Source organism: Humulus lupulus, chromosome 9, assembly GCF_963169125.1.
Source record: "Humulus lupulus chromosome 9, drHumLupu1.1, whole genome shotgun sequence".
NCBI classification, from domain to species: Eukaryota; Viridiplantae; Streptophyta; class Magnoliopsida; order Rosales; family Cannabaceae; genus Humulus; species Humulus lupulus.
Genome location: NC_084801.1, coordinates 157,546,950 through 157,564,451, shown reverse-complemented (window position 1 = coordinate 157,564,451; position 17,502 = coordinate 157,546,950). Strand labels below are relative to the sequence as shown.

The following is a 17,502-nucleotide window of genomic DNA, read 5'->3' as shown; positions in this document are numbered from 1 at the left end:
CATAATCACACCAAGCCAACACACTTTTATCTTAACTATTTTAACAGACTTCAAATGTAACATTAAAAAAAACAGCAAGTGCATCAGATGATGTCTGGACTTAACAAAGCAGCAATGAGCAGCAATGTGTACTACTAGGAAGGATGAAGCAATGTGTTAAAGAAAATACAAGTCATTCAGGAATTTAATCAAACAGATTCTATGCACACATTATCACATTAAGAGAATCAGAAAAAACTTCATAGATTATTATGCAAACATGTGTTTATGAAAAAACACACATAAATTTGTATAAAAATATGCAGTAAATTCAAAATAAAAGATATAACATACTCAACCATAGATAAATCCTTAAAAATAATCAGTAAACTCAAAACAGAAACAAATATGAAACACACAAGTTATTCTCAAAAGTAAAATCTTATTCTAAGCTTGCTAAACTGACTTAAAAAGCAGGGTGAAAGAGGTCAATTCATCAAAAGTTTGCTGACACAATCAAAATAAAGAAGTAACATTTCAAGAAAAATAACATTAATAAAAATCCAAATGTTCCGAACTAAAACTAGACAACAATCTTGGGTACAAATCGAAAAATTGAAATGAAAAGTGAAAAACTGAAGATTCCAATAGCCAGAATGTGACTAAAAAAAAATTAACAAAACAAACTAATAGTAGTACGACCATAGTTAATAGAAACCACAAATATTAATAGCAATGTGAGAATGGTTAGAAATTAAGAAGTACACAAAAATGTGATCAAAGCAAAATGGGTAATGAAATCGATTATTTAAAGAATGTAACTTGACTGTCAGTAGTTTAAAGTGTTGCTATATACATACTATACTGTACTGTACTATTCTATACTATGTATCACTACATGTACACCATAATCAATAGATGAAAAGGCATGGAAAATAAGAAGATATTCAAGCACCTTACTGTTTCTGGGCTATGGAATATCAACAACTTCTTCTCCTATATTGATAAATAACAGAAACCCACTTTTATATTTGATTACACATATTCTTCTCTCCACAGCCCACCCCACACTCTCTGCCCAAAATAATTAAGACCACCCCACAGTCTTTGGTTTTTCTTTTGGTCTCTCTACTCTTTGTAAATCAATTATGTTTCTGTTTCTTCTTCTCATCCAGACCACGTGCGCCCACACACACACAAAGAAGAAGAAAAAAAAACTACAACAAGAACCAAAAAAAATAAATAAATAAAAACAAGTAGCAACCGACCTTAGCAAGAGGAGCAAGACAGTTGGTAGTACAGCTTGCATTTGAAACAATGTCCATGCTTGGCTTGTATGTCTGCTCATTTACTCCAACCACAAACATGGGAGCATCAGCTGATGGAGCTGATAAAAATACTTTCTTGGCTCCACCCTACAAAGACAGAAAAGTTCAATGTTACAAAGAATTTCATGCAAATGTAAATGGATTTGTACGTGCATGGTGGGCTCTCACACATTTGACTGTCAGAGACAGAGAACAGAATAAATTAGTAAAGGAAACCTTCTTATGTGCTGAAGCTTTGTCAATTGTTGTGAAAACACCGGAAGATTCAACAACATACTCAGCTCCATAATCACCCCAAGGAATCTTAGCAGGTTCCCTGATTAAAGGTTTAGATTTTACTTGTCAGCTCAATTTACATTAAGCTTTAAACAAAAAACACCCACATTTGCAAGTGCAATAAGCAAATAAAGAATATGTATACACTTTCATGCTAAGATCTGATGAAAATTACCTTTTACTCACAACCTTAATCTACTTCCCATTGATTTCTAAGGTTGAATCATCTACAACCTTAATGCTTCCTTTGAATAATCCATGAGTAGAGTCATATTTAAACATGTAGGCCTGGATAAAGAATAGAAAATATCATAACCATTTTCACATAATGGGATGACCTTAGAAGATAATTAGGAGTAACTGTTACTTAAGTTGAACTATTAGCAAAGGACATCAACTTAATAAAATACTCTGAAAATACTCATTTCATTCAGATACATATAATTTCATGTAATATAAAGGTCATTCAAGGTAGCATCATAAGCCTATTAATGACCATGGTTCATCACTACAACCACTACTCACCTTAGACCATAATCCAAAAAATGTGAGAAATTTTAAAGTGCCAAGTTAACAAGCTGCCTTGCTCTCAACTTGACATAAAAATAAGCTCACAAAAAATCACAATAAAATCCAAACTGCAAGCATTGCACACAACAAGCATAAGCATGATTCAAGTTAGATCTGAAAGAATAGAATCATTTTTTGATCAATAGATAATTGAGATAATTATATGCAACTAAATACTTGGTAACATTTATAGAGGGTTTAAGGTGATAATAATAATTTCAAAGCAATTAATGATCCAGATTTAAGACATATCTCACATTTAATAACAATGAGAATAGAAACTATTTAGTCAAAACTATGAAGAGAAGATAGCGTAAAAGTGAATTACAAGTCCAAGAGACTAGATGATTTCTTAAGAGAACACACTATGAAGAAAAGATAGCGTAAAAGTGAATTACGTCTTCTGGCTTTGCTATATAATTCGAACTCAACTCACTAACATGGAAAAGTCCCTGAAAGAGAAGAATGAGAGAGCATTATCACTTCCCAAGTTCACATCCCATCTATAGGAATTGAAGAGTAGATATCTTGGCTAAAAAGAGGAACGAAATGTACCTCCTGTCCAGGTGCTATCTCTACAAAAGCTCCATAATTTGTTATTGACTTGATCTCATAGTTCCTGAGTGAGAGTTCAAAGGCCAGAAACTCTAACCACTTAACAACGTCATAATCAACAAAGTCAAAAAGTCCACAAACAAAATCCTATTTTAGATAAACAAGATTTGTACAAACATTTAGGATGCTTCCCTGATCTACCTCGTATAAAAACATAGAAAATTAACAATAATCAAAAAAATAAATCAAAGGACATAATCATATACCTATATATATCGCCTACACTTGGAACCATTGTCATATTACTTATAATTGCTCTAGCTTTTTCCAAGCTTAACAAATCCCTTGAGGTGATTTTCACCTGAAAATGCAATGAATTTGTTATAATTAGCTAGCAGTGATGAAAATGATATTCGGAATTAAAAATCGGTTGCATACAAGGCTTTCTTCTGATCTTACAGTCCCGTCCTCTTCTGTGTCAATAGCATCCACTCCTGTCTCTTCTATAATGCTCCTTACCTTCTTCCCACCACTACCAATGATTACATGTATATCTTCTCAGGTCTGACCTATAGTCGAACAAGATCATGTAAACAAGAATCACAATACTGTTGCAAACCATCAATTCCAAGCATTGAAGCAATATATATATTATATATATATATATATGGCTCCAAGCGTTAACAGACCTTCACGACATGAATCAGGGGGCATGCTTTGAAAGCGCTCTGGACGGAGGAGGTGAGCACTTCAACATTTCAGTTGCATTAATTCATGTAGACACACTCAATCATATAACAACAGGAAAAAAGAAAAAAAAAAGTTCAAATATTAAAGGCCCATACATGGAAATTTGGTGCAACAATATTAAAAACTGTAGTCAGAAATACTATAAGAAGAAATTTGGGAAAATTTCATCACTATTTAGCATGCATCTTTGTAAAATTACCAAGGATATGCTTCCGGCCATCCTTTGCTTGGTAGGGAAAGTAATTCCAGCCACCTAGAAAAATATGGTCAAGTGTTACTTCTTGCTATTACTACAGATGACCAGTGTGAGAATACATCAAAATTGCATATTTTAGGCTTTTATGTTGAGAGAATTATTGGAATAGAACAATAGGATGAATATTGACTAACCTTAATGTCCATTTGAAAAACAGTTACACCATCTTCATTTCCTGCAACCTGTAATCGTTGAATTATTTGCTACATTCCACTTGTAAAGTTTGGATCCTACTAACAGTCACATGCTTTATAAACTTATATTTATTAGAACATTTCTGTATTGATTTTAAATTCCTATTCCTCTTCTCTCTTTTGATCTTTTCCTCTTATTTTTGACTTTATTATATTCTTTCTCTACTTGGAAAGGAAAGTCTTTTCTTTTTGCATTTTAATATTGTTATTTTTTTGTCGTGGTTGTATAATCTTAATGACAACTTGGATACAGAGCTTTCTGATCTTAATTTTCAAGAAGGGGAGCTGAGATTTTCTGCCATGGAAGATTCCTCAAATGGGAAAGTGGAGGAGACACCTGAGGTAATACAATCTTCTCAAGATGAGTATAAAGAGGTTGTTGTTGGGGATGTGAAAAATGTGGAGATTCATGATGAAGATGATGATTATGAGCCTGCAAACAAGAGGGAAATTTTCATTTTTGAGCCCGAAGAGAAGCGACCTCAAGTGGAGGAAAGTTCTGAGAATAAAGATGATTTGAAACAAGTTGAGGAAGAAGATGTGGCTAAGGAGAACACTTTAACTTCTTTGGTTGAGGCTGAAGAGATTCCTCAAGTATTGGACGATTTGGTGTCAAAGATTGAGGCTGTGACTTCTATGGTTTCAGGGGGGAGTGAAGAGCCTGAATTGCCTTTATCAGATCAGAAGAATGAGACTAATAATGATAATAGTTCAGCCATGGCAGAACAAGTTATTGATGACCTCATTACTATATGTACCAAACACTGTACATAACAATAGACTTCGAATAAGGCTGCAAAAGAACCCAAACACTCAACACAGTTGAATATGTATTGTATAGAATATTGATGACTAATTTTACTACTATATTAAACATGAGACATATTAACTCCACAAATTAATCAAATCATGAAAGAATATGATTATGTATATATATATTATTGGATCCTTTTCTAACTATATTATAAGGAACAATATAGTGTCCCATGTATTATATATTAGGATATATGTTTATATTTATATATTAAAGATTTGATATATAGAAAAACTAGAACCTACATATCATGAAAGATTTGATGTATAAAGATATTCAGTGACTGAAATCACAACTAAAGTGCAGCAAACATGACCACTTCACTGGTGTGATAATCCTGTTTTCCACTCAAGATAGCTCATAAGAACCAAGCAGAGAATTGGTATATATATATTCCAACAGTTGAAGAATCAGGAGACTTATGCACCAAATATTGTTAAGCCAAATATTTGTATACATACTAGAACCTTGTAAGTGTGCTCATATGGCCGATATCCAAATTCAATTGAAAGGTCAGCCGCCAAGTCCATTCAACATAGCTCAATTTCCATACAAAAAGCTGATTAAAAAAAAGCTATAATAGTAACTCATTTTACTCATATATCTCACTGAAGCATTCCATCAAACAGTTATTATGCATAGGTTTAGCAAAGCTTATTTTTATATAACAAGACCAATTTAAGCAGTCAAACTAAACAAAATTTACAGATAAATTGACACAAACATCAAATAACACAAATACACTCTATACATACAAGTTTAGCCTACATACAAACATTCATTTATATTCCCACAACCAAGAGCTAATTCAACTAAACCCGCATCTGTTAAGGCCTCACAAAATCGCAAATTTAAATCCCCAAGCTGCTTACAAGACTGTCCAACAGCAGCTAGACCATGATTTCCAACATAGCAACCCTTAAAGAAAACCATACCAAAATGATATGTCACAAAAACTTGGGGAAAATGAGGTAAACGATGAATATATTTTCATTTATTTTAACAGAAACAGATAAGACCCACATAAAACACTTCAAATTTCAAGTATAGTAGACCAAAAAATCACCTGTAAATCTAAAGCTGTTAAAAATGAGCACTTCTTGGCGAGTGCAATTAAGCCAGAACTTGAGACGTTAGAGCAACAGATTAAGCTCAGCTTCTCAAGTTTCGGAAAGCCTTCGCCAAAGCTCTAAACCCTGCTTACATGAAAGAAGAAAGTGGTATAGCCTTAAAGACGTATGTTAGAGTTCATGAATAAAAAGGCAATAATGTTTGGAGTTTAGAAACATAGGAGTAAAACATACAACTCAAATTGCAAGTGAAAAAAAGGCTGGACTTTATAACAACATACCGCATATTCTAGGTTTGAGAAAGGCCTTTCCACATCACGCAATACAAAAGGGCGTCTGTTAATGTACACTACCTGTTTGAAGAAAAGAAAGAATTTTTTTTGGTTGAGAACAACCACTTGCACTAGTGGACTATCTGGTCCGAATTTTTTGCATGGTCAAAGCATTAAAAGGCTCGTGAGTCCAAAATTTAGGTTGGGTGAACTTGAAAACACAGCTAAAATGAAATCGCCTAGGAAATCGAATTTGGTTATAGAAACTAAAGAACCTAACAAGTAATGGATCTGTGTAGGAATTTACCGGCTCCTCGCGAAGTTTCATCCAGAGAACTTGAGCCTCCTTTCCATGAATAATGTGGTTGAGAACATTCCGGATCCGATCCATGGTAGGAATTGCAACGCCGTGAACATGTAAAGATTCGGCGTGACGGTAGTTGGGAGCGCCATCGATTTGAGGAGACAATCGTTTGTTCTGGCAGCCAGGAAAGTGGTCGCTCTTCAGAATCGTCTTCTTCCTGAGCACTGATCCTCCCCTCAGCTTCATCACTTGCTCTGGCTCCTTTGAGGAGATTTGAGAGAGTGAGGAGTTCGGAGACCGTACCAAGCCGAAGAAATGGGTCTCTTCTTTGTGTCGAAAATGGGTCTCTGTTCTTTGTTGAAGAAATGTTGAAGGAAATGAAAAAAAAAAAGCTAAGTGGCGGGATGGCTAAATAAATTACCACCCTTTTTTTTCATTAAGTTCCCAATATAATACTTTTTCATAACTCTTTTTTATTAGTATTATATTTATGTGTTATGGAAATGGGTATTTGGTGTAGTGAGTGACAGTTGGAACGATGAGCTCAAATCTACATATGATCTCGAAAGCGCGTTGAAGCAGCATTCAAGCTCGAAGACGCGTTAAATTAATACACGAAGATGTTGTTAGGAAATTCCTATATTAAGGGGATTTAATTCAAACTGTGTAATCAACCTTGTTGTTTATGGATATTTATCTGTAATAAATGTGATTGATTGTATCTAATCTATCATATTTGTAGTTCCAATCGAAATCTGATACGGGTAACGTAATATCCCTAAGATTTAGGAAGGATTCTTGTAACCTAGTCTATAAATAGCATGAATTTAGTTATTTGTACTCACGCACTATATTGTGAAATTGCTCTAAAAAAGTTTAACGCATATTTTAATAAAAGTGACCCGTGGACGTAGGCAGATTTTAATTACTGAACCATGTAAAAATCTATGTTCATATCTTCTTGCTAAACTATAAATTTGCTTAATTGATATTGTTTTTAGTTGACGAAAAGCGTCGTCAACGGTTTGGTGCTTTCATTGAAAGCATTAAGCATTCGTGTTCTTTCAAACCTTTCGTCGAACAAACAATGGATGCACCTGCTGGCAACGTCCCTGGATCTGGAAATAGTCAACCATTGCCCAGAATCCTCGAGGAAAACACTCCTCAAATTTAAGAACAACCCCAATGGTCTAGCAAACAACAGATGAATGAGCAAAATCCTGCTAAAGGGAGTTCGTCATCGGCCCCGCGAGAACCTGGTTAGGGGTCTAGGCCACCTAACAAGGATTATTATTATAATCTCGAGAGATATGTGCCAATGGTGGAGTTGGAGAATTGAAGGTTGCGAGAAATTCTAGCTGAAGCCACGCAGTTGAACGAAAAATGATGAGGAGGGTCGTAGAATTGCAAGCATCCCCACGACGAACTAGGGGATATCCTCGAGGTAGTACTGCAGCGAGGGTGGTCGGAGAAAGAGCAGCCTAGCAAGGTCAAGCAAAAAGGGCTAGAGCGAGTATTGTAATCAACCAGTCTGGGGTGTCATCTCAATACCCCTCACGAACCAACCGGCCAAGAGAGGTTCCGGTCTCCATCGGGAACAACTGAGTTGCCCCGTAAGCAACCTGGAATAATAACCCAGAACCAGCGAGGCCAGCTGTGAACAATGAGAGACCACCTCCATCTCCAATTAGGCATCCTCCATCACCCATTAGACATCCATCATAGGCCAGAGATGTGCCCTATCAAGCTCCTAGTGGATACCGAGCTGGGGAAAGGGCACCTCATAGACCTGCCCAAAGTGCTAGGAGTGGAAGCCAGGACAGAAGCCATCAAGCTCGGCCTGAGCATAGAGGTGATTGTGAGGTCCCACCAGGGGCACATCAAGGACATAGATAGACTAGACCACCCCAGCCATCTGAAAGTTATGTATCGATGTCATGTGCTACCAGAGTTAGTATGATAGTTAGAATCCCGTGATCTGTAAGGGGAAAGACCGGGTAAAGCTGTGCAATCCCACACCGCTTGGGGAAGGTCAAGTGTGATGATTCTAAGACTATGTAGGTATGAGACTACATAGCTGAAGAGGGCTTAAATGGATTGATGGGTACTACCTATGCCAACAAGATGCATCTTTTTTTCGGTAACCCATCACTTGAGAACTCCAAAGTTAAGCGTGCTTGACTTGGAGTAATCTACTAATGGGTGACCTCCTGGGAAGTTTTCCCAGGAAGCGTGCGAGTAAGGACAAAGCACGCTGAAAAGACTCGTGTTGGTTTATAGGGACAATCGTCGTTCTAGGAAGCAGCCATAGTGACGTGGGGCATTACAAATGGTATCAGAGCCTTGACCCAGCCGGAAGTGTGGCTGACAAGGACGTCGGGCCCGTAAAGGGGGTGGTTGTGATAGTCAGAATCTCGTGATTCGTAAGGGGAAAGACTGGGTAAAGCTGTACAATCCCACACCGCCTGGGGAAGGTCAAGTGTGATGATTCTAAGATTGTGTAGGTATGAGACTACACAGTTGAAGATGGCTAAAATGGATTGATGCGTACTACCTATGCCAAAAAGATGCATCTTCTTTTCGGTAGCCCATCACTTGAGAACTCCAAAGTTAAGCGTGCTTGACCTGGAGTAATCTAATGATGGGTGACCTCTTGGTAAGTTTTCCTAGGAAGCATGCGAGTGAGGACAAAGCACGCTGGAAAGACTCGTGTTGGTTTGTAGGGCCAGTCATCATTCCAGGAAGCAGCCATAGTGACGTGGGGCGTTACAGTAAGGGTGCATGTGAATAATCCACCTCGAAAACATGCCCCACAACAGAAACAACAGCCACAAAGAACGATTAGCCTTCTTGAGGGAAGCCAAGATTATAGAAGGTCAGTGAGTGTCTATAACTTTTGGAAAAACAATCGGAGTACGCAGTGAAATGGCATGGTGGGCCCAGTTTATAAACAACAAGAATACATACAGGAACCATTAATATGCAATAGCATTAATCATGCAACATATATATTGTACGCCCTGAATGTCCACACGTACTTTGTCGAGCTAGAAAAGGGCCGTAACCGATCTGCCATGTGTCCACCGTTCATCCGGAGTTGTTTCTTACGGGCCCCTAAAAAAATAGCTCGAGTTGATGGATCATTTAGCTGCTCATCACTTGGAGCCATTGTGTCGACATAGTAGAAGCCACGAGCTAACACCACATTAAGCTTGTGGTGCATGAGAGGCCTAACATACCCCCCGGTTCTTTATAAAGTCAACCACGAAATATAAACATGCATATACCAGACATCACGTGTCTGTTTTATTCCCGAATTCCCGGATACGCAATATAAACATGCGTGATCAGACATCCCACACCTGATTTGGGCCATGCGACCCATTACCCATCTTTACCTATTGATTAGACCACACTTCACTGTAAGGTTTAGATATTAATCATCAGTGTCACGTAAATGACATGATGGATGATGAGATCACGGGATGACCCCAATACCTACTCAGAGATCAATCTCCTATAAATACCAAAACCCTGGATAATGCAAGGGGTTGGATTCTTCTTGTAATGAAAATACTCTGTTAGAGATAGTAAGGATAGATCAATAATATTGACTCGTGGACTAGGGGGATTTTAACCTCCAAACCACGTAAAAAAGGAGTGACCATCTTCCTCTGCAATTAGTTTCCACATTCTCGATTATTATCATTTTCTGATTACGGTTTATCATCCAGCACTAATCCATCCTATTTATTCATATAATTCACTGTTGGCAAAAAACCGCGTCAACATATATATATACATACTTATATATTATATGCTCATGTATACAAATATTTGAGGATAGAAATATTTACCTCTTGAAGCCTATCAAGTGTTCTTGAGTCTTTTTGTATAAATAACGATCTTCATATCCAACACTTTGAGTACTCAGACCGCGATCTTCTGAAGTGTTCTCTATACCTCAAGATGTGTGTGGGCACATAGAGAACAAGAGTTTGTAATATAGAAATCACAAGTTTATCTCAACACATGAGTACTTGGATTATGACTTGAGAAATGTTGGAATAATAATAGAAGAAGATGAAAATTTCTTGTTTAACAATTTTCTGAAACTCTTTTGAATCACCATTTTTTATTTTCTCTTATTATCACATAATATATATAGATTATATATTACATTATTATTCATAATAATAATAATATAATACAATTAAAATGATGATAGGAATTGATTTAGGTAATATCTAACTTACCAAATTTGAAAAAAATGTATTTTCAAATTATTAATTAATTAAATAAATAAAATAAAAATAATATTGATACTTTACTAGTATCATATGGCATAATCCTTGGACGGTGTCATGCGTGTAGCACTATTCCATTTAAGGGAATATTGCATTTTTCCTATTTGCTTTTATTTATTTAATTAAATAAATCATTCCCACAAAACATGGTATTATCTTTTTAAGGAAAAGATCACAACCATAATTCAAAATTCAAATTAATGACCATCATTATCATCATCTTTTAAAAATTAATAAATCAAAACTATTTTGACTTACCATTTTTATTTTCTCGCATTCAAATAAAATAATTAATTTCAAAAATTAATTAATTTATTATATATATTTTTTAAATTCTATATTTAAATAAATATATATTTTAAATGTAATAATTAACTCCAAATTAATTATTCAACCTCAATTATCATATAATTGTATATTTGACCCGAAGAATAAAATTCTTCTCAAATTTCCAAATTATAGTTTTACTCATGTATCAACTCTTACCTTGATATGGTGTTGATATGGCTACTCTAGGGACCTATGGACCTATAATATCAAGCTCTAATAAATATTAGATTATTAATCAAAGCTCTTTGATTAAATAATCATATTTATTAATCTCATGATTACTCCACTATAAATATGAGATTGAACTCTTGATAATTATAGGCATACATTTACATAGTACTTTGTTAAATAATAAAGTGTCAATTGATATAGTCATTACATACAACTTTAATCCTTTAGTAATGGTTCATAATTAAAAGGGAATAAAATTAACATTTTACCATTTTAACTATATCTAGTTCCTAGTGTACCATTGACTTTACTAGTGAAGGTTGTGGCACAACAAGTTTGCGACGTGAGCGCTCATAACCTTTTCACTTCCAAAAGTCAACCCAATAGGGAACATTATTCAATCTATAAGAAGGTATATATTGCATAATTGTTAAAATATGTCCCCAACCATATATATCACTGAGTCCCCAAAACAATTGTTCTTGGCTTGATCATTTTGACAAACCTTAACGCATGAATCAAAGGATCAGATGACATATATAGGAGTTCATAGTAACCTCAATATTAAGATTATCGTGTATATGATCATCGTTTGATGTGTTTGATTAATACTACGAAAGGATGTTTAAACAAGTATTAACAAATCACATCTGGTCTAATTCTATATATCACTATTGTTGTACCCTAAAAATTAGCATGAGTTTAATCACTCAGCTAGGGACAGCTGGCAGATGGATATGTGAAAAAGCAGCCAAGTAGAACTTCTAGTTAATAATGGTGTGAGCAGCTCGAGTTGGGACTCGACAATATGACATTCAGGTTACTGTCAGGCTGCCTCCTAGGGTAACGATCCAGTTCAAGACCTATAGTGGTCAGATCCTTCTTTGGGCGCACTGAAGTTAAGTCGAGCTAAGGTTCGGATAACCTTGGATCCCCAGCTCAGTTAAGATATTCAACTCATGGAAATCTTATTAGAATGCATACTGAGGGATCCCAAGAGACTCGGAGGCTCTTTATACGCTCATTAATGCCCATGTTGTATTAATGTTTATCATTTATTATCCAAGATAGCAGGAGTATATTCTTTTCTGTTATCAAATATATCCCAATGTAAATGGGAATAATCTATATTATATGTATACCGTATTTATTCACGCGGTTACCCAAACCTGTCTAGGAAATTTCTCTATAAATATCATGGATAATGGATAGGGAAGAAGATTGCCATTTTGAATTACTGAAACTCTGCAGAAATTGTGAGAGAAAATCAATAATATTGTCTCGTGGATTAGGTGGATTTTAACCGCTGAACCATGTAAAAGTTGTGTGTGTCTGAAGGGGTTCTTATTATCTCATTACAATTTACAAATAAGCACTAACATCCTTATTAGATTTCTTAATCTAAATCGCGTCAACAGTTTGGTGCTTCATTGAGAGGAATTTAGTGCTTTACAAGTTTCATTCAACATTCATCATGGTGCTTACTCGATCAATTCATGACAATGAAATGGATCAGCTTGGTGGGCAGGAGGCCCATCATACCACTGTTCCCACTGAAAGGGGGCCAGATGTTCAACAATACGTCCTGAGAAACAACCAGTGGGCCAAGATGATGCTGGGAGTTCGGCGTCACTCCCACCAAATTATAATCTAGTATTTAACTCCTGTCGAGATGGAGAATGCCCAATTAAGGAGCCATCTCACTAAGGCAAACAGACAGATTGAGGAGGTCTTAGCTCGGTTACCCCCTAACAACCGAAGTCAATGTCGGAAAGAGGGAAATTGGGTCTCATAAGTCTCACACGAATAACCGGTCCAAACCTAGTCATTTTGTCAGGAATGATACTTCGAGCTCTGTACCTTTAGAGCGAAACCACTAAAGTGCTCAACCCACTGGTCATCATAGGAATCATAATCAGCATCTCAGTCGGTCGGTCAGAACTACGACTCCCAGCTCCGTGCCTTCCGCACAGATTCCTAGGAATGCACACAAAAACTCACCAGGGCGAGCTGGGACAAGTTCACGAAGACAAAGCACCCAAGAGAATCCATCTGTGCCACGAGTAAAACCCCAGGCACAGAGAACTCGTGACATTGGGGTAGAGCCAAGGTGGGAAAATTTAGTTCGTCCTGATGGAACAAGGATAGCCTAAAAAATAAAGCATCTACCGTCACCGGTTAGACATCCTACACCACCACGCCCATAGCAAGATGCTCCAGCTCATGGGAATACTAGGAGAAATCATCCCCCGTCAGTAGATACTTACGCCCCACGAGCACGTGCTGAGAATCCAGGTCCTCAATCTCAGGCATGGGCTGGAAGTTACTCGACGAGGAGCCAGCGTGGAGGCAGGTTTGAGAGTGACCTAAGAAATCATCTTAGCTCAGTGCAAAGTCCTTGGTACAATCCATAGCTCGACCCGCGGGATCATTTGAACTTGCAAAGAAGGTATCCAGCTCGCAACGATGATATGAGTTATACCCGACACGAGGGAGGTCCGTCTATCATACGCGACAATGGGAATGTCCCACCTAACCAAGCTTGAGCTTAGAGGGACAAAAACCCATCAAACGCGTATAATAAGATGGGAGTTGTTGAACAACCCCAGCTAACCTAAAGACCAAAGACCTAACCCTTGAGTGAATGGCCTTGATGGAGGAGCAGATGAATAAGCTCTTATCTGGAAATGGGATTGATAATTGTGACTCTGATGAGGAGCTCGTACCTTTCGCTCCAAACATTGTAGCAGCTACGTATCCTATTGGCTTCAGGATGCCAAACATGCCAACATTTAATGGAAACACTGATCCATCTGACCACCTCGGGATGTTCAATACAATAATGATGGCCTACAATGCCGGGTTCGATCTAAGATTTATCTTGTTCCCCGCGACTCTGGCTGAACCTGCCAAACAGTGGTTCAAAAAGTACAAAAAACATTCGACAATCTCGTGGAAGAAGTTGTCTTTCGATTTTAAGAGAGCATTCTAAGCTTCACAGGCAGCTCGTGTAGAGGCCATCTCATTGCAATGTAAAACAGCAACCTGATGAATAACAACGGTTGGAAAAACAACCAATCATTTTCACGGAAGAGGATGCTAGCCACGTTCAATTCCCGCATAATGACCCGCTGGTGGTAGCTGTGCAGCTCACCAATCGAAGGGTGCGAAGGATACTGGTATAATGGAAGCTTAGTAAATCTTCTTTTCAAGTCCACCCTAAAGAAAAAGGGATTGTCTGTAACCGATCTAAAGGCGACCTCAATGACTTTGTATGGATTTTTAGGTGAATGAACTGCGGCCATAAGGACGATCGGACTGGTAGTTACTCTAGGAGATGAGGCACGAACTATTTCTAAAATACTTGAGTTTGTGGTAATAGATTGTCCAGTTGCGTACAACGCGATTTTGGGACGACTCGCGCAGATGGCTTTTGAGGTCATCACCTCGATCTGACACCTGGCAATGAAGTTCCCCTTAATCGCGGGGATATACACCGTAAGAGGAGACCAACTCGATGCCAGAGAATGCTAGAACATTTCTATGAAGGGAAAATCACAACCCGGGCAGTAGGCGATGGTCATAGGTGAAGGAAGTGAGGAGTCTTGGGTAATGGAAGTTACCCGTGGGACAGAAGAACCTCGAGAAGGGGATGACGAGGTTGCCCAACAGGACGACATTGATCTGCGAGTAGGCAAAGATAGATCTAAACTCAAAGAAATAGAAGAGCTCGAGGAAATAAATATCGATCCATAAGTACCTTCAAGAGTTGTAAAAGTTGGAAAAAATCTTGAAGCTAAAAGAAAGATGGAGCTGGTCGAATTTATGAGGAAGAACCAGGACGTCTTCGCCTGGTTGCATGAGGATATGGTGAGAATTAGTTCGAGTATAGTAATGCATACGTTGAACATGGACAAGAATGTGCCTACAAAGTCCCAAAAATGAAGGCTTTTGGGGACAATACGATCTGAAACATTAGAAGAAGAAGTAGCTCACCTACTTAAATGCAGATTTATCAGGGAAGCAAATACTAGATCTAGGTTGCTAACCCTGTGCTGGTCCCGAAGCCAAACAAAAAGTGGAGAACTTGTATTGATTTCTCAAATCTCAACAAGGCTTGTCCTAAGGACTGTTTCCCACTACCAAGAATTGATCAGTTGGTAGACGCCACAGCCAGTCACAAGCTCATGTCTTTCATGGACGCTTATTCTGTATATAACTAGATCACAATGAACCCTGCAGACCAAGAGCATACCGGCTTCATGACTGAGCATAATGTATATTGCTACAAATTTATGTCATTCTAGCTTAAAATTGACGGTGCTACATACCAACAGTTTGTCAACAAAATGTTCGCTAACCAGATCGGGAGAAACATGGAGGTGTATGTCGATGATGTGCTCGTTAAATCAAAGACTACCAATAACCATGTATCCAACCCGGAAGAATGTTTTGGCATATTGAGAAAATATGACATGAAGTTGAATCCCCGGAAATGCACTTTTGTAGTTTCATTGGAAAAGATTTTGGGGTTTATAGTCAACACAAAGGGGATAGAGGCGAATCCAAAAAGAATCAGGTCATTGCTAGAAATGCCTTCGCCTAGGTCGCATAGCGGCCTTAAATCACTTCGTTTCAAAATCCACTGACAATATTTTACAACTTGCTCAGAGGAAACAAGAAGTTTGAATGGACCGAAGAATGCGAACAAGCATTTTGCGACTTGAAAGCGCATCTAGCAGAACCCCCCATACTATCAAAATTGACGTCTGGAGAGTGTCTGTTTCTATATTTGGCCATGACAGAAAATGCAGTCAGTGCTGTGTTAGTTCAAGAAGAAAATCGGGCACAAAAACCAATGTATTATGTAAGTAAGAGACTTCTCGAAGCTGAATCATGGTACCCATTGATAGAAAGCTCAAGCCATACTTCCATTCTCATTCTATTCACGTCTTAATCAACCAACCTTTAAGGTAGGTTTTGCAAAAACCTGAAACATCGGGATGTCTATTAATATGGGCCATCGAACTTAGCCTGTTCGAGATATTATATATGCCACTGACAGCAATCAAGAGCCAAGCCCTTGCTGATTTTGCGGCTGAGTGCACAAGTATTTAGGAAGAGCTGATAAGGGAACCAGTGCAGGAATTATGGAAAATATTTGTTGATGGATCGTCTAATGAAAACTGATCAAGAGTTGGGATAATCTTAATCTCACCTGAAGGGCATCCATTCCATATAGCTCTCAGGTTCGGATTTGAAGCATCCAACAACGAGGCAGAGTACGAGGCCTTATTGGTAGAACTAAGGGTGGCGAAAGAGCTAAAGGCAAATGTCATCCATTGTTATAGTGATTCTCAGCTCTTAGTCAATCAGATATTGGGGGAATACCAGGCTCGCGGTTTCAATAAATTTTGCAAAATAGGTAAGTAATTCTATAATTTTCTTTTTGTGTATATTTCTCCAGGATTTTTTTAGATTTATCTTATTTAAACTTACAAAAAAGTAAAAAAAAAAAAAATCTATCATTATTTTTTTTATTGTTCCTTTTTAGTTAATTTTTTTTGTCATTGTTTTGCTAAAAGAAAAAAAGAAAAAAATTGCTTTCCTTTCTTTTCTAGGATTTGTTAGTTTCATTCTTAGTTTATTTTGTTATTATTTGTCTTTTGTTAGTTTTCTTTTTCTCTCTTTTTATTTATTATTGTTGTAAATTTTTTTTTTTACAAAAGCTTGTTGTGTGTGTATTTAGTTTTTCTTCTCTTGTTAATTTATTTTTAGTAGCTTATTTTATTTTATTTTATTTTATTTTTTGTTTGTCTCTCTATTTACTTTTATTGTAGTAGTAAGAAAAAAAACAAAAACAAAACTTTAAAAAAAATTGGATGCTTATCTTTTGTTAGGTGAGTTTTAATTTATTTCTTTGGTTTTCCATATCTAGATTAATTTTTTTTTTACTATTGTTAGATTTGTCTCTTTATTTGTTTATTTTTTTTTTAAATTTTTAGGTTTTAAATCTTAAAAAAATTCATAAAATACAAAAAAATAAAATAATAATAACATCAAAGCTTGTTTTGTTAACATAAGAAATTTTTGCTTAAAGGCCAATTTGAGTAAAGTTTCATCCATGCTTACTTAGTAATCTCGACGAGTTCTAGTAAGTGTTGGTTGTAAGAGGAATGTTTTTGTGAATTGTGACCCCTCCAAAATTATCTATCAACCTCGGGGATTTCTAGATAAAATGTGGGTCTTAAGTGGGACCGTTCTAAAAACCTCAAATCGACTTGGAAATAAGTAAAACAAAAAAATAAATAAATAAAATCATAAAA

At 36.8% G+C, this 17,502-nt stretch overlaps 1 protein-coding gene and 1 long non-coding RNA gene across 2 annotated transcripts; both read right to left on the bottom strand.

The window, feature by feature from the left end:
• Positions 1-959: 959 nt before the first annotated feature.
• Positions 960-1,789, bottom strand: LOC133800217 (glyceraldehyde-3-phosphate dehydrogenase GAPCP2, chloroplastic-like). Its single transcript, XM_062238172.1, has 3 exons — positions 1,773-1,789; positions 1,524-1,623; positions 960-1,394 (listed from the first exon to the last, which is right to left on the bottom strand). Exons 1-3 carry the CDS (start codon positions 1,787-1,789, stop codon positions 1,197-1,199), a joined length of 315 nt encoding a protein of 104 aa, XP_062094156.1. The 3' UTR covers positions 960-1,196.
• A 764-nt stretch (positions 1,790-2,553) lies between these two features.
• Positions 2,554-3,279, bottom strand: LOC133800768 (uncharacterized). Its single transcript, XR_009876604.1, has 3 exons — positions 3,168-3,279; positions 2,975-3,069; positions 2,554-2,772 (listed from the first exon to the last, which is right to left on the bottom strand). It is a non-coding gene; the product is annotated as an uncharacterized LOC133800768 (long non-coding RNA).
• Between the last annotated feature and the right edge of the window lie 14,223 nt (positions 3,280-17,502).

Coding starts and splice junctions, on each gene's coding strand:
- LOC133800217 (XM_062238172.1), bottom strand. Junction 1,395..1,523: donor AAGCTTCAGCACATAAGAAG/GTTTCCTTTACT, acceptor CTGTCTTTGTAG/GGTGGAGCCAAGAAAGTATT.